Source organism: Sorex araneus, chromosome 5, assembly GCF_027595985.1.
Source record: "Sorex araneus isolate mSorAra2 chromosome 5, mSorAra2.pri, whole genome shotgun sequence".
In the NCBI taxonomy this organism is placed as follows: Eukaryota; Metazoa; Chordata; class Mammalia; order Eulipotyphla; family Soricidae; genus Sorex; species Sorex araneus.
The window spans coordinates 94,968,505-94,990,704 of record NC_073306.1 but is presented as its reverse complement, the minus strand read 5'-3'; the positions used below and the strand labels follow the sequence as shown (position 1 = coordinate 94,990,704).

The 22,200-nt window shown below is 39.8% G+C and overlaps 1 protein-coding gene across 5 annotated transcripts in view; it reads left to right on the top strand.

The window, feature by feature from the left end:
- The window catches only part of HIPK1 (homeodomain interacting protein kinase 1), an 89,573-nt gene that overhangs the window by 27,135 nt on the left and 40,238 nt on the right, over positions 1-22,200 (top strand). For all 5 annotated transcript variants that reach the window (XM_055137478.1, XM_055137477.1, XM_055137475.1 and 2 more), the window contains exons 3-10: positions 5,847-5,970; positions 10,330-10,449; positions 11,339-11,425; positions 13,764-13,948; positions 14,272-14,434; positions 16,412-16,637; positions 20,843-20,964; positions 21,859-21,993. In XM_055137478.1, coding sequence (XP_054993453.1) covers positions 5,847-5,970; positions 10,330-10,449; positions 11,339-11,425; positions 13,764-13,948; positions 14,272-14,434; positions 16,412-16,637; positions 20,843-20,964; positions 21,859-21,993 — 1,162 coding nt within the window. The remainder of the gene's footprint in view (positions 1-5,846; positions 5,971-10,329; positions 10,450-11,338; positions 11,426-13,763; positions 13,949-14,271; positions 14,435-16,411; positions 16,638-20,842; positions 20,965-21,858; positions 21,994-22,200) is intronic.

Here is a 22,200-nt window from a genome sequence, read left to right as displayed (position 1 = left end):
ATAAATGTAAATGAAGACTGCTTCCAAGAAAAGTTGCTCTCTTTGGGGCTTGTGCTTTGGGGACAGAGGTTTGCCATACTTACAAATTAATGCATCTTCATTCTGAACAAAATTCCTGGTCTTTATTTAAAGCTGAGCTCACTTTATTATACATAGAAAGGTAGGGCTTAGAGAAGAAAACCATATTTCAAATTAATTTTAGGAAAGCAGTCTAATTTTGTGTGACTGAAATTGTAGTTTCACCTAACCTACAGATGCAGAAAGCTAGACTGTGATAGATTTGATGCTTGGAGATGGACAGAACATCTAGTAGGTAGATTTTATGCTTTGAGATGGGCAGAAAGAGAGTAAAGTGGTGAAAATGGTTGGAGAATCATTTGTAAAGTCATTTTACATTGGTTTGCTCTGGGTTCGAAATTTTTCAGTTTAAAGAAATTTTAAGTTGGCATATCAAATGTGCAGAGCCTGGCAAACTCCGTGGCATATTTGATATGCCAGATACAGTGACATTGATGGATCTCATTCCCTTTACCCTGAAAGAGCCTCCAATGTGGCACTGCTGGGAAGAACAAGTAAAGAGAGGCTGCTAAAATTTCAGGGCTAGGATGAATGGAGATGTTACTGGCGCCCGCTCGAGCAAATTGATGATCAATGGGACGACAGTGTTACAGTGATATCAAATGTGCTCAGTGGCTCATCCACTGTGGGCTGCTGTCAGCCAACCACTGGGTGACCTGGGACTTGGCACAAGTGTTCGACCTGGCACAGACCCTCCTAGATAGGTCCTGCTCTGCCAGCTGCTCAGCAACCTCCGGGCGCACTCCATCAACCTCAAGGAGATCAGCCTGAGGCCGCAGATGTCCCAGGTGCTGCCCAGAGACACAGGCAGGTGCGTGTTTGTCTATATGCAGATCATTACAGCATGCCTGTCGACCAAAAGCTTATATTCGGTAGTCTGGGAACACCTGTAAAGGCAATTAGAGGCTGCCCCAAAAGCCTCTGTCCTTCTTGGAGAGCCCAGCAAGCTACCGAAAGTATCTCCTGCACGGCAGAGCCTGGCAAGCTACCCATGGCATACTCGATATGCCAAAAACAGTAATAATGATGGTCCTCGTTCTCCTGATCCTGAAAGGGCCCTCAATACTCCATCGGGCTACACTAGCATGTGACAGGGACAAATGGAGACGTTACTGGCGCCTGCTTGAGCGAATTGATGAACAATGGGGTGACAGTGACAGTGCTACAGTAATATCAAATGACATTGATTGCTTTTTGTTCCATATAGCTATACTGATTATGTCCTATTTAGTGTTCTTTAGGAATGGCATGTGCTCAGTGATTGGAAACTAGGTTTTAGAAGCTTCACACTGATCACATATTATTGCTCCCTTTAAAAGAAGTAAATTGTTAGAGGCTTGACCCCTTCCTGTGACCCTGCCTTTTGGGCTTAATTCTCTCTGTAGTGGGGGAATGACAAAATCAATCAGCTGCTTTTCAGTTGATGCTTAGGAATGTTCTAAACCCAGTTTTTATTTTGGCACAAAGCCATTTGCGTTCTTCCTGCTAGCTAAGTTTTGGCACTGTTGTGATTTTGGAAGTGAATGATTCTTCTGCTTACTTAAAAGTAAACATTTTTATTCCCTTTCAATTTTAGAAGAGCTTTTGTGTTTTTTGGTACTCCTACTCATCCCATTTCTTATTGCTATCAAACTTATGCTGTTACAGAAACATGCTACAGTGGTTTGGGTTTAATTGAATTCTGAAATTCCATCAGTAATGTGTGGCTTAGTCACCTGCAACAGGATCCCACTTTTGAAGGCTGTTTCTTTAGCTAACAAAGCCCCAAGTCCTCATCAGCTAGTACTGAAGGTATTAATGACTTCCCTCACTGGTGCCAAGCAGTGTAAGTTTCAGCAAGCTTTCTGCTGTACTTTTAGCCAAGCACTGGGGAAGTTTTTGGACCTGGTGGAGTCTTCTATTTTCTGAGCCCTGTTTTCTAAGATCTAGCTACTGTAATTACTTGGGGGAGTCTATTTCCTTAAAAGAAACAGATACTCTAGTTTTATAGCCTCAATAAAAAAAACAGTATTTAAATTTTGGGGCCAGGGCAGCAGTACAGCAGATAGTGTATGTGTACCTCACACATGGCCAACTTAGGTTTGATCTCTGGCACCACATATGGTCCCCTGAACAGGTGTAACCCCGAAACCAAAATCCACATCCCTTCCCCCCAATCACCCCAAAGCCCCAAACCATTACTTAACTTTATTTCTGACCCCTCACCCACTTCCAGACTTCTTTGTTGCTGTTGTCTTGGATCTCACATTCACTTGGCTGTGGAGGTGCTCATCCTCTGCTATGGTGGGAGTTGCACTGGGAGTTGCATACCAGATTGAGATACCCTCACATTTAACTCAGTGCTCATTGAGGTCTGCATTCTTTTGTTGCAGTGCTTGCACACTTACTTGCTGGGTGAACACACTTAGTTAGGGTATACTAGTAATGAACTCTGAAACTTCATCAGTAATATGTGGCTTATTCACCTACTGAGGCATACAATGGTGTGCCTCTCCCACTCTCCTCACCCCCACACCTCTCCTTGGGGATCTCTGCAGTATTCAGACAAGTGCTTGCCAGAGAGTGAACTTCCTGGCCATGTCACTCATGCATCTTTTTAGTTGTGTTTTCTGGGCGAGAGGGGATGTCACACCCCTCTTTGTGGTACTCACCCATGCCTGTCTGTGTGTGATAGGAAATTGTGGTGGGGCCAGGGATCATAGTTGGGCTGTGAGGCTCAGTAGCAGAGCTTCGGGAACTACCTTTAGCACATGTGGCATTTGAGCTCATGACTATATGCTTGCAAGGCCAGTGCTCTTAAGCCACTTTGCTGTTTCTCTGGAGACTCTTATTAGAAAGCTATCTTTCATCCTCCTTTGCTTCTTCTCTGTCTACCTATCCTTTATTTACTTTCCACTTCAGGGCATACACAAATCAATGTAAGCACACACTGCTTGAAGTATAATTTGGGAAACTGAGCACTCCCTGAGGAGACCTGGCCTGTTTACAAAGAGATCTCTTTATGAAGAGATCTTTTCCATTCAGCTCTGTATTAAGTGAGGGAGTTTGATTGGAGTGTCTTTATGGATTCAGATTCTTATGTTAGAAGAAAAGGAGAAATAATTTTGGGAAAGGGACATTGTTTTGGGGGGAGTGCACTTGGTAGTGCTCTGAGCACCATGCAGTGCCAGGTATCAAACCTGGGCCTCCCGCAGATCAAGCACTTGGCATGTGAGCCTTCTCTCTACCTGACATGATAAAGTGTTTAAGAACATAGGTGTTGGAGCCAGACTTGCCTGGGCTCCATCATTTAGTATTCTGTGACCATGCACAAATTAATCTCTTAGTTCCAAGTTTCTTTACCTGTAAAATAAAATTAATTAGATAAAGTATAAGATACCACAGATAAGAGGAACATTACACACCAAGTAGAAGCAATGCCATTAAAACTAAAATTTACTACCATTTGCAAGAATCTTATTTTTGGAGATGCTAAATGTGAAAAAATATACATCTTAAAATTGATTTAATAGTAATGTTTACTTTCATTGGATTATTGTAAGGATTAAATGGCTCCACTATTACTTTTTAGGAGTGGTGAGGTAGTTTGTGCCACAGCAGCTGGTGTTTGAGGGAGATTTTTAAAAAAATGTAGTCATCACGAAACCACAAAGTATTCGTGGTTGGGTTTCAGTCATACACTGTTTCAATTACAGATCCCTCACCAGTGTCCACTTCCCTCTACCAATGCCCCCTCTCCCCATTTGCCTTCCAATGGCCAGTCTACTATGAGAAGCTCTTTTTTTTTTAAGTTACTGTGCTGTGGTTCACATTACTGTTTCTGATAGGGTCTCATATAAAACACTTGACCATCTCTCAGCATCACCTCCTCCCACTTGAGGGCTATTTCTGGTTCTGTGATTGGGGTTGTTCCTTGTGGTGGTCTTGGACTGTGTGGTCTGTTGCGCATAGTCTGCTAAAATGGCATATGATCATTAATATTAGTGGTGCTGTTAATACTTTTTTGAACTCATCTCAATTTTAGTTATGAAGATGCTATTTATATACACCATACCACATAGATATATCCTTTTGCCTTTAATGGCTAGTTAGTATACTTAGCTTTGCCACCAGTCTGCCAGTTTCAGGTTCTAATTTTCCATTTGTTAACCTTGACTTTGGACAAGTTATTCAATCTTTCTTTGTTTTCCTCTTCTATAAGTGGAAATTGTAATTTTGCCTTAGATTTGTTTAAATATATACATATATATGTTATATATTATATCTGTCTAAATACTGTCTAGAGACAGATATACAGACTAAATACTATATACAGATCCCCAGGATTAGGCACCTCACTTGGAACACTAATGAAAATGAATAAATAACAGAGTTCAAGGTTTTTTTCCATATGTTTTTGTTTTGGGGTACTCAGGGGTTACTTCTTGCTCTGTGTTTGGGGATTGAACCCTGGGTCTCCTGCATGTAAATTGCTCTCTCTCTCTCTCTCTCTCCAGTGTTAGAGTTCAAAGTTTTGGTATAATAGTTGTAATTTTAGGGGCCAGAGTACAGTGGTTAGGGCATTTGCCTTGCACGCAGCCGACCTGGGTTCAATCCCTGGCATCTCATATGGCTGCCCCAGCACCACTAGGAGTAATTCCTGAGTACAGAGCCAGAGTAACCCCTGTGCATCGCTGGGTATGACCCAAAAAGCAAAAAAAAAAAAAAAAAAAGTTGTAATAGGGTTTACTATAAACTAAGCACTAGTTGGGACCTTAATATTTGAACATCATTAACATGATAACTGCCATTGCTATTAACCTTTTTACACCTTAAAAAAAAAATCTGTGCTGGGGGCTGGAACAATAGCACAGCGGGTAGGGCATTTGCCTTGCAGGTGGCCGACCTGGGTTCGATTGCCATCATCCCATATGGTCCCCTGAGAGCACTACCAGGAGTACCCCTGTGCATCACCAGGTGTGACCCCAAAATAAAACAAAAATCTGTGCAATAGGCATTCTTTTGGGCCACACCCAGCTGTATTCAGGGGCTACTTCTGCTGTGTGCCCAGAGATCACTGCCATCTGACTTTTGGGGGTCATATGCAGTGCTGGGGATGAAACCTGGGTCAGTTTCATGCAAGCAGGGCAATTTCTGGCAGTAGGAATTCTTACTAAGAACCTGAGGCACTAAGATTAAGTAACTACTTTAGCTCTTAAATGATGGAACTAGGGTTGAATCCTAGTTAATAGATTGGATCTATATTTGTATTGTCAACTGCTGTCTCTGCAGAAAGCAGTTCAGTCACAAAAGGTAATTTGTTGACCAGGCCATTTAATTAATTCATCCATACTGTAAGAGAGTCAGCCTGTGAACCATTATCCATGATTTCAAAATTCATAAATCTCTAAAAATAAAAATTGTTTTTTGAGTTCGATATAAACTAATTTATTGGCAAGACCGGAACTGATCTAAGTATTTAAACCTTTATTTCGATTGTAGCATATATGAATCTTATGTTTTGTTCCAAAATTATTATTCTGAAATTATTCAGAATTATTGTATTTATAATGTTTTAGAGTTGTAAATGTTTAAGAATTATTAATGTATATGGAAATGGGAAAAATTCTGAATTCTAAAGCTTCTCTTGTCCCAAGAGTTCTGGTTGATAGATTTTATACCGAAAATTTTTTGGTCTCATAAATCAGTGAACTTGATACTAAAAAACTTCAGTAAGCCTAGTTTTTCCAAATGCTTATTTTTAAATCTTCTACTTTTGTTTTTGCTAGAGCACCTGAAATTGTTCTTGGATTGCCGTTTTGTGAAGCTATTGATATGTGGTCACTGGGCTGTGTGATAGCCGAGCTGTTTCTGGGATGGCCACTTTATCCTGGTGCTTCAGAGTATGATCAGGTAAGTGTGTTCACGTGAATAGAAATAGAAAGCAAGAAGTTACTAGTGAAGTAGTTTGAGATGAAGAGGATTATACTAGTGAAGCATTTAAATAGTAAGAAATGAATTGAAATTTCTCTGCCTGCTTTATAAAATTGTCTTTGAAATCCTGCAATTAAAAATGATTTTAAAAAAATTTGATTTGCTTTGGGGGAGATTGGGGCCACACCTGCCAGTGATCTGGACTTACTCCCAGCTCTGTTCAGGGATCACTTCTGACAGCGCTGGGTTAGAACCTGGCAGGCTGCGTGCAAGGCAAACATCCTACCCACTGTGCTCTCTCTCCAGCCTTATAGCTAGACTTATGGCAGATACTTGTGAATTTTAAGTTAAATGTGTGTATTCTCTAGATAATTAGATTTCAGATTTGTTGTACAAGATTCATATTTAATTTGTATTCTTTTTTTCCCTTTCCATTTCCCCTTTACCTCCAGTGTTGTTGCTGTTGGTGTAGTTACTGTTGCAGTGACTGGGGGTCACACACACACCTGGCTTCTGGGCTCACATCTTTTTGAGCTGTCGTGCTTGCTAGTGTTCCCACATTAGGTTGTTGTGTTTGCACATTGCAGAGGTGCTCGCTGAGGTCTGCACTCTGTCCTTGTAGTGTTTGCCTTCATACTCATTGGGGCTTCTCACTGATGATTGTACCTTATGGCAATGGCACTTGCACAGATTTTAGTGATGCTGCTTGAACTCAATTTTTTGTGTGTGTTGCATGGACACATGTGGCTAGAAATCTCAGCATCTGGAATCACAGACTGCGTGCTGTGAGACTCCAGTGGCAGAGCTGCTGGGGTCTTAGTGCATCTAGTACAGGAATGTGAGTGCATGATGGGTGCATCCAGGGTAGGAATGCGCAGGCGCATGATCAGTGTATATAGCACAGGAAGGCGAGAGTGCATGATGGGTGTATCCAGGGCAGAAAGGTGCAAGTGCATGATGGTTGTATCCAGGGCAGGAAGGCGTGAGTGCATGGTCAGTGCATATAGCACAGGAAGGCCCGAGTGCATGATAACCCATTTGCACAGGGAATTCTCAGCCCCGGTGCTCCTCTTCTAGGCAGGCCCTTAGCTGTTAAATAACAACTTCTCTAATACTTTTTGTTTGCATATATGTGAAAGGCAGTTTCTGCTAGCTACTTTCCACCTGTCCTATTAAAAATATTAACTTTCAATTCCATAAATGCATCAATGTAGAAAATTAGAGTGAATGTGTATGTAGTTATGTTTTAAATATAAAAAGAAGGTTGTTGAGAGCATGTGTATCATATTTTATGAAGTTTTTATGAAATCTCAGACCCCATTGATTGAAAGGTGCCAGGTATTTGGGCCTGGCAGAGGACCACCACTCCGTTATGCTGCGGGAGGGAGGGAAGGTCGGTGGCAGGAATCGAAGTCAGGGCATGAGAGGCATGTGCTCTACTTCTTTGGCTATCTCCCAAACCTTAGCTTATTGTTTCAGTTATATACAAAGTATTTCATAGTGATATACTAGTATAGGGACAGGAGGGAAAATAGAGATTGGCCCCAAAGAAAATTCCTGGTATGGGTCTGGGAGGTGTGTCCAGGTTATGCAGATAACAGTTCTCTCAGTTACCTTGCTCTTCCCCAACTCCTTTGTCTCACCATCTTTGTTCCTTAAACTCAGTGCAATGTGCTCACTCTTTCCCCTAGTTAGGAAAATGCGGAAGGAGTTTTTTCACTTTTTCGGGGTATCCATCCTACTTAACGGCAATCCTATTTCCCAACCACCCTATCCTTCTTTTCCTTTCTTCAAGTAAGGTTTCTGTGGACTTCAGCCATCTAAGTCTCCTGTCCTATGCTTTCAGTCTTGTTCTTGGACACACGAACCTGTACAGACTGTAATGAAAGTATAGATTTCATTCTTTTTTTGAGTCGGGGGCAGTGAGGTTGGACCACACATGGTGATGCCCAGGGCTTACTTCTGGCTCTGTACTCAGAAATTATTCCTGGTGATGTTCAGGGGACCATATGGAATGCTGGGGGATTGGTGGGTTGACTTTGTGCAGACAAACACCTTACCTGCTGTACTGTTATTCCAGCCCCCGATTTCATCCTTGATTAAAAAAATAGTTCACGTCTGTTATTTGAAAACGATGCTTATATTTCAAAGATTTTAATGACTTTTTTTGTTTTGCTGCTGTGTAATTGTCATTTAAGTAGCTCCCAAAGATTTGGAGTAATGATCTACTGTTAGCTAAAATTGTCTCATAGGCCAGGAGTTGGCTTGTAATCTTTGTTTTACACTCTTAGGTGTTGACCCCAAAGAGCTCTGTACATACAGCTTATGTCTATTAATATATATCACATTAGAAATAAGACTGAAGGGCCCAGAGAGAAAACCCAGCTGGTCAGAGCTCATGCTTTGCAACCAGGAGGCCCAGGTTTGACCCTTGGCATCACATGTTCCCTCTGCACCACCAGGATTCACTCCTGAGCATTGAGCTGGGAATAACCTCCAGTAGCACTAGGTATGGCTCCAGAATTGAAAGACTGTGTAGGGAGGAGAGATGGGACTTCAGATGTTTTCATACTTAGAAGTTTCCAATTTCATTGTAATTAGAACCATTTATATATGGAAGGAGAATAGTAAAAGAAAAAGGAAAAGGAGAGGAAGGAAGGGAGGGAGGAAGGGAGGGAGAAAGGAAGGGAAAGAAGGGAGGGAGAAAGGAAGGGAAAGAAGGAAGGAAGGAAGGAAGGAAGGAAGGAAGGAAGGAAGGAAGGAAGGAAGGAAGGGAGGAAGGAAGGAAGGGAGGAAGGGAGGAGGGAAGGGAGGGAGGGAGGGAGGAAGGGAGGGAGGGAGGAAGGAAGGGAGGGAGGGAGGAAGGGAGGAAAGAAGGAGAGAGAGAAAAGGTCCCTTGTATTGAGGGAGAGAAACACACCACCTCCTTTGTTCATTTTATGGGTGGAGAGAGTTGCAGAAGCAAGCAGGTATATGAACAGTAAAACTAGGACATTTTTTTTTTTTGCTTTTTGGGTCACACCCGGCGACACACAGGGGTTACTCCTGGCTCATGCACTCAGGAATTACTCCTGGCGGTGCTCGGGGGACCATATGGGATGCTGGGAACCGAACCTGGGTCGGCCGTGTGCAAGGCAAACGCCCTACCTGCTGTGCTGTTGCTCCAGCCCCAAAACTAGGACATTTTTAAGATACAAGAATACACAAGCAGATGTTAACTTAGCTGTTAGTGGAGTGATGTTAAAACCTATCACCTCTGGAAATCTGTACACTCCTGAGAAGAGAATGAAAAGCAAGGCAGTTCACTTCTTAATGTTATCAGGGAATTAGTTTTTTCTTCATAGACCTGGAGTGGATGATAGGGACCTTTGGTTTCCCAGGACTACACTTTGGAAACTGCTGGCCTCATTAATATTAGATGTTCCACAAAAGCTGAATGTAGTACCTGCCTTTTAACAGTAGAATTAAAGGAAAAGTGCTTCATTTTTTGGCATGAGAAGTTAAGTTTGTAACAGTTTAGAAAAGGGATAATTGACAACAGCTGGAGTAATCAAAGGGAAAAAAATAGTTGATGGAAGTTTTTATGATCTTTTTTTTTTTTTTTTTTTTTGCTTTTTGGGTCACACCTGGCGATGCACAGGGGTTACTCCTGGCTTTGCACTCAGGAATTACCCCTGGCCGTGCTCAGGGGACCATATGGGATGCTGGGATTTGAACCCGGGTCGGCCGCGTGCAAGGCAAACGCCCTACCCGCTGTGCTATCTCTCCAGCCCCAGTTTTTATGATCTTTTTTAAAAAAAATTTTTTTTTGGGGGGGTCACACCTGGCGATGCACAGGGGTTCCTCCTGGTTTTGCACTCAGGAATTACTCCTGGCGGTGCTCAGGGGACCATATGGGATGCTGGGAATCAAACCCGGGTCGGCCATGTGCAAGGCAAACACCTTACCCGCTGTGCTATTGCTCCAGCCCCTTTTATGATCTTTTAAAGTGATATTGTATCAAAAATCAAAACAAACATTGGTAATGCATGAGATTTTTTTTGTTGTTGTTGGAAACCATTTTGTCCTGGAAATGACCTAGTTTTCTGGATTTAGTATTGAAAAGTCTGAAATTATAAGCAAAAGAGGACACACATAGCATTTTTCCAAGTGAGTTTTCCTTGTAAATTGCAGATAACAGTAACAATGAATTTAGTGAATTAATATTTGGGAATTAGCTTGTGCATATATTTGCAGATATTTTTAGCCATACATTGATGAGTAGCTAATAATGTTTTAGTGTAAATATTTCTTGAATAATTTTGCTTTTTACTTCAAATCAGTATTTTGATTTTTCAGATCCGTTACATTTCACAAACCCAGGGCTTGCCAGCTGAATATCTTCTCAGTGCTGGGACAAAAACCACCAGGTTTTTCAACAGAGATCCTAATTTGGGATACCCACTGTGGAGGCTTAAGGTATATCTCCCTTGTTATGCTGTCTCTGCTGTTTCTTGTATTCCTCTCCTAGCTTTGAACTTAGAATCCAGTTATGAAATTCTGGAGGCTTATGAGGGAAACGAAAGAGAAGATGTTTGTTTAGAGGAGGGATACTTTGAAAAGTCGTGTCTGTCTGTCTCTCTTTTTCTCTTTTGTTTTTGGACCATACCCAGGAGTGCTCAGGGGTTACTCCTGACTCTGGAATCACTTCTGGCAGGCTCTGGTGACTGTATGGGTGCTGGGAATTGAACCCATTTGGCTTCGTGCAAGGCAGACTACTCACTGTACTATCTTTCCAGTAATGGATATTTTAAAGAAAATTCTTTTCTTTTTGTTTTTTGCTTTTTGAGCCATACCTGGCAATTCTCAGGAGTTACTCCTGGTTCTGCATTTAGGAATTACTCCTAGTAGTGCTCGAGGGAACCATATGGGATGCTGGGGATTGATCCTGATTGGTTGCTGTACTGTCTTTCAGACCCCAAGAGAATTCTTAGTATGATAAAACCATGTGGTTTTCTACAAATAAATACTTTTTTACTACTGAACATCAGAAGTAAATCTGAATAATTTGATATACTGCCTCTGAGCTGGTTGATTATCAGTATTTGCATTATCATTTTATTGGAAAGTTGCTCTAAGAGAAGAATGGTAGTCTTTTCTTACCTATTCTTTGGGAAATACGCTGCATCATTGCTTCCATGTTTACATTATCATTGTTGAAGGGGTGACTATATAGTAAGGTCATATCTCTTTACTAAAAGCTTTTCTGGCTATTTGGTGGTGATACTTGTTTTTTGGTATTCTTAAATTTAGAATAAAATATGAAAATAACATTCAAATGAAATTTGAAAAAATGTTTTTTTTATAGACACCTGAAGAACATGAAATGGAGACTGGAATCAAATCAAAAGAAGCTCGAAAGTACATTTTTAATTGTTTAGATGACATGGCTCAGGTAAGTATAAGAAAGTTTCAGGGGCTAGAAAAATAGTAGAGGGGCCAGAGTGCTTGCTTGTCTTGCATGAGGCTGATGGCTTTCACCCTTGGTACTGCATATGGTCTGCTGTGCACTGCCAGGAGTGATCCTTGAGCACAGAGACAGGAGTAAAACCTGAAACTGCTGGGTTTGACCTAAAAACCACAAAAATAGGCAGTTTTGTGAAGCCAGAGATTTCTTTCTTTAATCAGAGACACCCTTTGGTTTATATTTTAGATTTAATCTCTTATCTTCCATGTTTTTATTTTTTATAGGAAAAAATGTACTAACCAATTATTTACTATTGGTTCAACAAATTGGTTGAAGAAAGAATACTTTTGGGATTTTATGTCTTTTCCTTTGCTTTTGCTTATCTGGTTTTGTTTGAATATTTTGAAATATTACATAATGAATTTTTAAAAATTATTTTTATAAAGTTGTTCATAATGATTTGTTCCATTCAGTATACCAACACCAATCCCAACACTATTGCACTTTTCTACCACTATTATTTTCCACTTTTTCAACCACCATCCAAGCTCGCCCCAATAGCTGACCCTAAATAATTTATTTTTTATTGCTTGTTATGAATAATTTGCTAAAAGCACTGTAGCACTGTCGTCCTGTTGTTCATTGATTTGCTTGAATGGGTGCCAGTAGTGCCTCCATTCGTCTGTCGTGTGCTAGTGTAGCCTAATGGCATCTGCTTGCTCCAGGAACATGAAGAGAGGCCCGTTATTGCTACTGTGTTTGGCATATCAAATATGCCACAGGTAGCTTGCCAGGCTCTGCCATGAGGGTGGGATACTCTCAGTAGCTTGTTGGGCTCTCGGAGAGGGCCAGAGAAAAACTGCATTGCTCTCTTTTGGGAGCTTTGTTTTATAGTGTCTAAATCTTGGCTGTTGATGTGATTACATGGCATGGAGGGGGGCGAAGGGGGCAGTTTGTGGTTGTGACTGCCCAGCTACTGGAAAACTGGGGACCTGGGTGGAGGAGTCCCAGTCCCGATCTGAGCAGGCTTGGAGATCTCAGCCATGGGTCCCGCATACCTGGGTCCTCTGCTGGTTCCTACATGCGTGAGGCTTGTTTGAGCGTGTGGAAAGTGGCCTTGAGCATGGCTGTAGTTGGGTTCTGGAGTGTTTCGGCTGCCAGGGCTCTGCTTGGGGCGGGGAGGGAGACTCAGCCCACCCCCCTCTGAGGGGCCCCATTGAAGACAGTCTGCACGGGGGCAGGAGATTCTACATCACTCTCTTCTGGGAGTTTTGTTTTATAATTTGCTAAAAGTGATCAAAAAAGGTATCCTTAGAAGAAAGCGTGTCATGGAGCCATTAAGCCCTTGTATAAGAGATTACTAACATGTTGTTATAGGTTAAGACTTGTGTGTAATATTTTCTTAATAGAGATTGGTTGCCTTCTACTTTACATCCCATGCAATATGATTCCTGGTATATTAGTAGTGTAGCATTTCACAGTCACGGACTCCAGAAATTCTAAAATTTTGAATGGGGTAATACAGCCAGAGTTAAATTTTTAACTGGATGGTGACTTTGGGGTCTGGAAGCATCTCTGCAGCTTGTTAATCTCTTGAGTCTCTGGGTCATGGCCAAGTTAATGAACTTATATGGCACTAGAGGCAGTTCATGGGCATGACTACCAGGCTCCAGAAAGAACAGGGTTATGGGGTGAGGTAGCCCATTCCTGACTCTCTGAGAACCTGGAAATTTTGGTCACAAAACCCACATACCCGAGTTTCTCAACAGATCAATTTCTGGATGAGGTTTATCCTGAGCTGTGGAGGAGTCCAGCCTTCTGCATGGTGGCGATTGTGGAGTGTGAAGGTTTTCAGCTGTTGGGGCTCTATTGGGGTGCCCTGGGGTGCCCTGAATGAGACTCAGCCTGGCTCAGGGGGTTGGTTCCGAAGCACCTCTGCTTAAGGAATACTTTCTTATTCATTTTCTGGACTAAATGCATAACCACATAAGTTTATTTTTTATGTTTTAAATTCTTTAAAAACCTTGCATGTTGTTAATCTTTTTAGTAATAGTAACTTATAATAGCTGTTACTTTTTTTTAACTTGTTTAAACCAAATATTGAACATAGAAAATTTTGTATTCAACTTTATTCTACCACAAATGTTATTAAAATAAAATTCTTCATTAGATGGTGTAAGAGATTCTACCCTGGATGATTATTCTGAAATAGAAAGGATTGTTTCAGATTTTTCTCTTGAACACATATATAGTTTGAAAAGAAAATGAATATTTAGTGTCAGCATTAAGAGTTAAGTGTATAATACTTCTGAATTTTCTTTGCAAGGTGAATATGTCTACAGACTTAGAGGGAACAGATATGTTGGCCGAGAAGGCAGATCGAAGAGAATACATAGATCTGTTAAAAAAAATGCTAACAATTGATGCAGATAAGAGAATTACTCCTCTGAAAACTCTCAATCATCAGTTTGTGACAATGACTCACCTTCTGGATTTTCCACATAGCAATCAGTGAGTACGATATGGTCTGGGGCATTTTGCTATGACCTAGTTTTCTGTTCAGTTACCATCTTGGAACTATTGCTAAGCAGTCATTTTAGTGCTTGCATTTTTTGTTCACTTATGATTTTGTTTATCATTGAAAAGAATCACAAGATTAAAAATTAGATCTGTATTTTTCTTTTTGGTTATAAAAAGACTTGGATTATATTTAAAAGTACGTTAAAAAAAAGGATGTTGATTTGTTGTTGAATGTTGATAGTTGTTGATTCATTTTGAGTTACAAGTTATGTATTCTCATTTATTTTAATAAATTTTTAATATCTTTTTTTCAGTGTTAAGTCTTGTTTTCAGAACATGGAGATCTGCAAGCGGAGGGTTCACATGTATGATACAGTGAGTCAGATCAAGAGTCCGTTCACTACACATGTTGCCCCCAATACAAGCACAAATCTAACCATGAGCTTCAGCAACCAGCTCAACACAGTGCACAATCAGGTATTCAGTAAATGATTTCGGAATCTTCAGACCAGGTGGGGTAGATGTTAGTAAAAGCCTAGGGCGAGGCTAGGCTTGTTTTGGTGGTTTTGTTGTTTTGTAAGAATTTTTTTTTTTTTTGGAAAAAATTAAAGAAATTGGGGTTATTGTGGAGGAAGGGAAATATGTCTTCCAAGGAGTGCTTAGGAAGTCCTTGGGCCTCTCCCAGTGGTCCTCGGTTACCCAGGGCAAGCAATTCAGGGCCTGGACCCAGTGATATGCTGTTAAGCTCAGCAATGTCTGTGGGCTGCCAGTGCTGCACCCAGCAGTTATTTGGGGAAAGAATTTATTTGGGGGGGGGGGTACGGGTTTGATAGGTTTTGGGGACACACCCATCAGTGTGTTGGCTTCACTTCTGGTTTTGCTTGCGGGGTGGGGGGGCCATGCATTGCAGCAGGTCATGAATTCTTAAACCAGAATTTGCTACGTGCAAAGGAAGTCTATCTCATCAAGAAGAATATTCTACTTTGCTAGAACAGTGGATAGGGTAGGTAGTAGCTACCAGTCATGTGCTGACTAAATTAAACATAAAAGCTACATCTTTGCCTTTATAGCCCTTAGTATAGTGAAATAAGTGAAACCTGATTATGGTCTTTATTGCAGTTAGTTGGATTTACCTTTCTTACATTTGTTACTTACCTAATTATGAATCTACCTGTGATGTTATAGGGGTTCAGTTAATGTTCTCTTTATTAAACTACCCAATAGAGATCCTCATCCCACTGAGACCTAATACTTGTGTCAGTGATCTTGTATAATAATGTTTCTTATTTTGAAAAAGATATATGCTGACTTTTGTAAATGTTTCATCTGTATTGTATCTCATATTTTTGAAGATATGTCCAGTGTTTTTTTTTTTCCTGTAGCACTATAAAAAAGCACTGTTGGCCCTGTTCATCGATTTGCTCGAGCGGGCACCAGTAATGTCTCCATTGTGAGACTTGTTGCTACTGTTTTTGGCATATTGAATACGCCGCGGGTAGCTTGCCAGGTTTGCTGTGTGGGCGGGATGCTCTCAGTTGCTTGCCGGACTCTCTGAGAGGGACGGAGGAATCCAACCCAGGTCGGCCTCATGCAAGACAAATGCCCTACCCCCTGCACTATCGCTCCCGTCCTTTTTTTCCTGTACTTGTATTATCATAGTTAAATGTTTTTCACTCTTTAAACCCCTTCTCCCATCCTCTTCGTGTACCAGCTGCCAGTCTCCTCTGTCTTTGACAATGGTCAGGTGTTCCCAATAATTAACCTTAAGGGTTTTGCAGTTTATTTGCTAAATGGTGATATTTACATTTACCTTTGTTTCTGAAGACCTTGGACTGGAGCACAGCGGATAGGGTGTTTGCCTTGCAAATGCCTATTGAATTCCTCCATCCGTCTTGGAGAGCCCAGCAAGCTACCGAGAGTATCCTGCCCGCATGGCAGAGCCTAGCAAGCTACCCGTGGTGTATTCAATATGCCAAAAACAGTAACAACAAGTCTCACAATGGAGATGTTACTGGTGTCCACTTGAGCGGATCGATGAACAGTGGGATGACTTAAGCTTTCTAATTTTTTTGCCAAGTCATTTCCCCACCCTCACCCCCCTTCTTTGTCCTTAATACAGTTGCCACCTACGCTGCTTTTTGGAAAGATCTGCTTTTTAAATGGAAGAGTATATGAGATTTTAGTGGGATTGAATATCCATAGCTTTCTGAACAGAAAGAAGTATAGATGTTTATACAGCCTCAACCAACGCAAGGCTGATTTTCAGTTTATGTTCTTCCTCAACTTATACTGTGTCTTGAATTGAGAGATTCAAAATATTTTTTAATTCTTTCTAAAACAGCTAACATTACATTTTAAAGTATTCTAAAAGTTTGCCTGGATAGGTTCTCTGTGTGAAAAATATTGGTATCTTCACACTAGGCTGGTATACAGCTATCATTCTTTCATCTTTAGGCTAGTGTTCTAGCTTCCAGTTCTACGGCAGCAGCTGCTACGCTTTCTTTGGCCAATTCAGATGTTTCCCTGCTCAACTACCAGTCAGCTCTGTACCCGTCATCCGCAGCGCCAGTTCCTGGAGTTGCCCAACAGGGTGTTTCCTTGCAGCCTGGGACCACCCAGATTTGCACACAGACAGACCCTTTCCAACAAACGTTTATAGTATGTCCACCTGCTTTTCAAAGTAAGTGGGGAAACTTCTGTTTTGTTTCGTATTATGCTTTTTTTTCAATGTATATCTATTTGTTTGACCTTTGACATGTTTAAATTTTAATTCTGAGATAACAGAAATTATTAATTAATGCTTTCTTGAACTGTTTGGTAATCAGGTTTCTTGCCCATTGAGATCTTGAACTGATACCACATTTCTTTCATGAGCATGTCTTAGAATATGTAAATTATATACAGCTTGAAAAAAGTTTGGAGCATATTGCTGAATACTAAACCTTATTTACATTGTATCATATTTTAAAATAAAATTAGTTTCCAAATAACTGGTAATTTTATTCTAAATGTAAAAATCATGTGGGCCTTTTAAACCTCAAGTTAAAAAAAATCAAGATCACTTTATATTGATCTGAAAAAATTCAATATGTTAAGGTGCTTGTATGGGAAGGCATTAAGATTATTTCTTTAGCTTATGCATCTTATACTTCCTACATACTTTTCTAAACAGAGGAATAGAATAGTTGGAAGAAGGAGGCCTTTGTATTGCTCTAAGATTTTAGTTTTCACAATCCCATCCTTTATCATTTTCTCTTTATCCTATAATCCATTTTGTCCCAGTTCTTTTTTTCCTCTGAAATCTGGGAAATGTGTGTTTATTGATCTGGTGAGGCATTTAAAAGACTACATTATTTTAGGGATGTTTTAAAATCCTTGACTTTCCCAAAGTCAAGATCAATAACCTGTGGACTAAAATGGGAGGAGTCTGGCTCTTTCTATCCCTTTACATAGAAGTAGGTAGCATTTTTAATTTTTTATTTCAGTTACTGATTGACTGTGACTCTTTTGTTTGTTTGGTTTCTGACAGAGTCGGAGCATGCAGAAGGAAAACAGGGGCTAGGGGAGACTGAGAGATTCCCGGGAGGACAGGAGAGCGATAGCCATGTAAACCAGGGAGGACCCGCAGGGAGAGCGGAGGAGCAGATTCAAAACCTGTAAATGCAAATGTAGCCTAACATAACAACTTATTTATTATGTATACTTCATAGTCGTAAATTTTGTACTTTGGATTACATATGTTGAGGGGTTTTCTGCTGAATTTGGAAGACTAGACATTCCTTCCCCCTTGTCTTTTAAGGTGACTTTAATTAGAACAATTTTTGAATGTGGAATTCTGAAGTTCTCTGATTTTTCTCTGGCAACATCCAAGAGATGAGACAGAAAAGCTTGAGTTCCTAATTTAACAGGAGTGGGGAATGTCTAGCCTCTGCGCTGTATGAGGCCTGCAAGATCATGCAGTCTGACTGTGGTACACAGCAGGGCAGACATGTATGCTTTCAGTCGGTTGCCCATGACCTGTCTACTGTATTGTGAATGATGTTTTAAATATCGAAATGGCCCATGGCAGGAAAATGGTTCCCACCCCTGCCTCTGCTTTAACAAAATAAACTGAAGAGGTAGAGGGGGAAGAGATTAAAAAACTTGTTTGGTGTAATTAGGTAAGTATAAGTTTTGGAAAAATTTTTTCCTATCCAGGAAGTCTAAATAACTTGGAGATAAGGAGAACAAATTAAAAAATATCCAATTGAGGGACTGGAGTGAAAGTACAGCATGTGGCTGTAGGACATTTCCTTGTGTGCCATTGACCCAAGTTGGATCCCCAGCATCCCATACGGTCCCTTGAGCGCTGCCAGGAGTAATTCCTGAGTGCAAAGCTGGGAGTGAGCCCTGAGCACTGCCAGGTGTGGCCCCAAAACAATACAAAAATTTCTACCTGGAAAGGAGTTTTGAAATTAAGGCAGTAATGATAGTGATAACTAATAGGTATTAACTGTATGCCAGATAATGTTCTTAATGCTTTTGTATGTATTAATTCACAACCAATGCTACAAAGTGGGTAATTTGATTAGCCCCAATTAAAAATGGATCACAATTCCCCTATCTGTCCACAGTCTTTAGGATTAATTAGTAGGAATGCGATTTGAACTCAGGTAGTGGTTTTTATGACCTGTGTGTTAGGTATTTTTAGTACTACTTCTCAGTATTTAAACTCAGATGGTTGCAGAGAGCTGGTCATTGATTTGCCAGCCACAGCCATGTGGTGTTCTTTGCCCAACAGCCACCTCTTTCCTTTCACCACCTGCTCTTCTACAAAATGCCAGTTCTGAGAAGAGGATAGACCCTCAAGCTAGACAGGTTTAGTTTTCTTCCCATAATTCTGTGATTTGTTAGAATGTAAGTGGCTGTGTTTAAGAAAAGAATCAAAGCAAAACTAGAGTTAGGGAGAACCTTCTAAAAGTTTTGTTTTTGTTAAGTCTTTCAATTGTGGTCCCCTCAACGCTGTTTTAAAGAAGCTTGATTGCATAGACTTAGTTCTAAGTTACTGTAGCAGTACCTATTTAGAGGAGTTACATTTGTAGGTCAGTTCTAAAAGTACTCCTTTTCATTCTATTCCACTTAACTAAAATGGATACACATTTTGCTTAGTTGTAACTATTGTATACTTTTGTCTCCTTGTACTTCCTCATCTTGGACCTCATAATAAGCCTTTATAGTGAATGAGGTGTTTTTTTTTCCCCTGAATGTTGCCCCTTTATTTCCTAATAATGGAAGGAGGATGAGGATGTGATTAATTTGAATTTACCATTTGTTAGCCTGGTATTATAGACAGAAATTTTAATGTTATCTGACTCTCCTATTAGAAACAAAATTTAAAATCTGGTATCTGAATTTGTTACCTTTTATGTAATACTTAAGCTGCTACTTAAGTATCACTTAAAAAAGAAAAGAGTTTAAATGTTTTAATTCCTTTTCTAGTCCCTGTTACTTTGTAAAATTTTCCTGGATTGCGGTGTCCTATATGAGTTTGCTACTAATGTACATTAAGTGATAGAAATGGAAAATTAGAACATTTAATAAAAACAGTATTGTTTAGAATTTTGAGTTTATTTACTTATAGCTATTTAGTAATACTGAGAAATTAGAGCTTAGGAAAGGTTACCAAAGAAGTAACCCAATTGAAATGTTTGTACCCTCACACAGCAATATAGTTGGTCTTGTATGTGAGGCCCTGGATTCAATTCCCTGGGCCATACAAACAAAATATAGTCAAAGAAATAAATATATACTTACTTAGAAAAAAACTATAGGGAGGCTGGAGCTATAGTATAGCTGGTAGGGTGTTTGCCTTACACGTGGCCGACCCGGGTTCGATCCCCAGCATCCCATATGGTCCTCTGAGCACTGCCAGGAGTAATTCCTGAGTGCAGAGCCAGGAGTAACCCCTGTGCATCGCCTGGTGTAACCCAAAAAGAAAAAAAAAATTATAGGTATTAGTGATATAGTATAAAACAATAACTTTTTTTTTTAAAGAGAAAGCTCTGCAGAGTCTTCTCTTTTCTCCAGAATGAAATGTTTATATTTGTAGGACACATTCAACATTTGTGCACAGAGCATAATAAATTGACGTGGTCACTGTTTTAAAGACAGCAATAAGGTATTGGTTTTTATGACTTGAATGTCCAGTAGCCCACACGAGTTTTTTTTTTAGCTTTCAATGATAAAAAGAAAAATATCTAAGTAGGAAAAGTGATTTTTGTAAACCAAAAATATCTTTTAAATCTTTGATCCTGGGCATAATTTGATTTGCTATGCTATTTATGGATAAAACATATGACTAATTTGTGAGTTAAATTTTATTTTGAGGAATAAAGTATTTTCTAAAAATATTCCTAACAAGTATAATTTTGATGAAAATTTCCTTTTAAACTTATCTAATGAGTCAAAAGTTAATGGTTATATTCAAAATTATGCTATTAGTGTTTTGCATGTAAAAAATATTTGAGGTTTTTTCCCTCTCCGTCCCCAGTAGATTAAAGGGTGAATGTAACATAGTAAGCGAATGTTTTTTCAGTTGCTCTTGACCTACTACTGTGCTATTAATGGAAATGGGATATATGTTGTGTTTTAAGTTTTATGGGATAAAAAGGAAATTAGAATTCCCTTTAACCAAATATATCTCCATTTATCTAACTTCTAGGGAAACCAAGTTTCTATTTTCTTAACTCTCATGATTTCTATAAAATACCTTTTTCTTAAGTGTTTAGAACTAAAACCTGAGTAGTAGATTATTTAAACAGAAAAGCTAAAATCAACAGCAATAACGCAACACAAAAATAGTACCCTCAGTCCTAGCCAAGCAACTTTAACTGTTATTTTCTATAGCTGGACTACAAGCAACCACAAAACATTCTGGATTCCCTGTGAGGATGGATAATGCTGTGCCAATTGTCCCCCAGGCACCGGCGGCTCAGCCACTGCAGATACAGTCAGGAGTTCTTACACAGGTAAACGCCAGAGCAACTGGGGTACTCAGTACTGCTGAAGCACTATTGAGAATCAGATATTTTGTCCTAGCAAGTGCTGTTTGCTTTAATTCTAAGGTCTTTCTTGGTTATGATTCAGTGGACTTAAAATGAAACATCTACATGGAACAGTGTACTTGTTCCTAATACTAACACAACTGCCAGTATCTTTTTCAGACTTGCAGGTATTAAAAAAAAATCTGCAAACACTGAGAAATTGTTTTCTGAGTCAGTATGGTCTTTTGTGGGATAAAGTTAATTTATTTCGGTGTTCATAAGGATCCAATACACATATAATAACATTTCATTTCTAAAATAAAAGGTTCCCCTTTTGACTCCTTTTGCTTACCCTTTCAAAAGTTATTAATCATGGTCTCTTCAAGTATTAGAGGTTATTTTTCATTGCGTTCAGCCAAGCAGTAGGGAAGCTTTAAAGGCTTATACTTATTATATAAAACAAAAAACTAAAGTGGTCAAAATCATGACATATTTATATAAGTGATATATACTATCTTTTTAGTTTACATAAAAATATGTCTGGATAGGAAATTTTAAAATCCTAAAACCCACTTCTGTGAGTAGGAAGAGGAAAAATTCTTGATACATACCCTATTGACTATTTTTTATAGAACTGATCTTCTGAATCTGGTCCAAGAAGGATTCCTGGTTTTTTGTTTTGTTTTGTGTTTTTGCTTTAGGTTATTGACACTTGACCTAATGGGTTTGTGCTGTGCAGAGTATAAAAGGGAAGTTGTGTTTTAGGTGAAAAGAAATATGTTTACTATTGGCCATAACTTGGGGGGAATGAGAACCCTTCTGAATCCAGATAAGCTGCCTCCGTGTTTGTTTCACTCACCTGCCTAATCTACGTTTCAGGGAAGCTGTACACCACTAATGGTAGCAACTCTCCACCCTCAAGTAGCCACCATCACACCGCAGTATGCGGTGCCCTTTACTCTGAGCTGCGCAGCCGGCCGGCCGGCGCTGGTTGAACAGACTGCCGCTGTACTGGTAATGCCCCTCACTTGATTGTGTTACTAACGGAGTTTCTTTGGTTTCTTTTTTATTTTTCCCTGTTTGTTTTTGTTTTCTTTTATTCTGGTTTTCTCATTTTGCCAAAAAAGTTTTTTTTCCTTTTTCTTTTTCTTTTTTCGTTTTTTAAAAAAAATACTTAGTCTTTACAGAGGGCATGGAAGCATGTGCCGTCTTGTGGCTGTG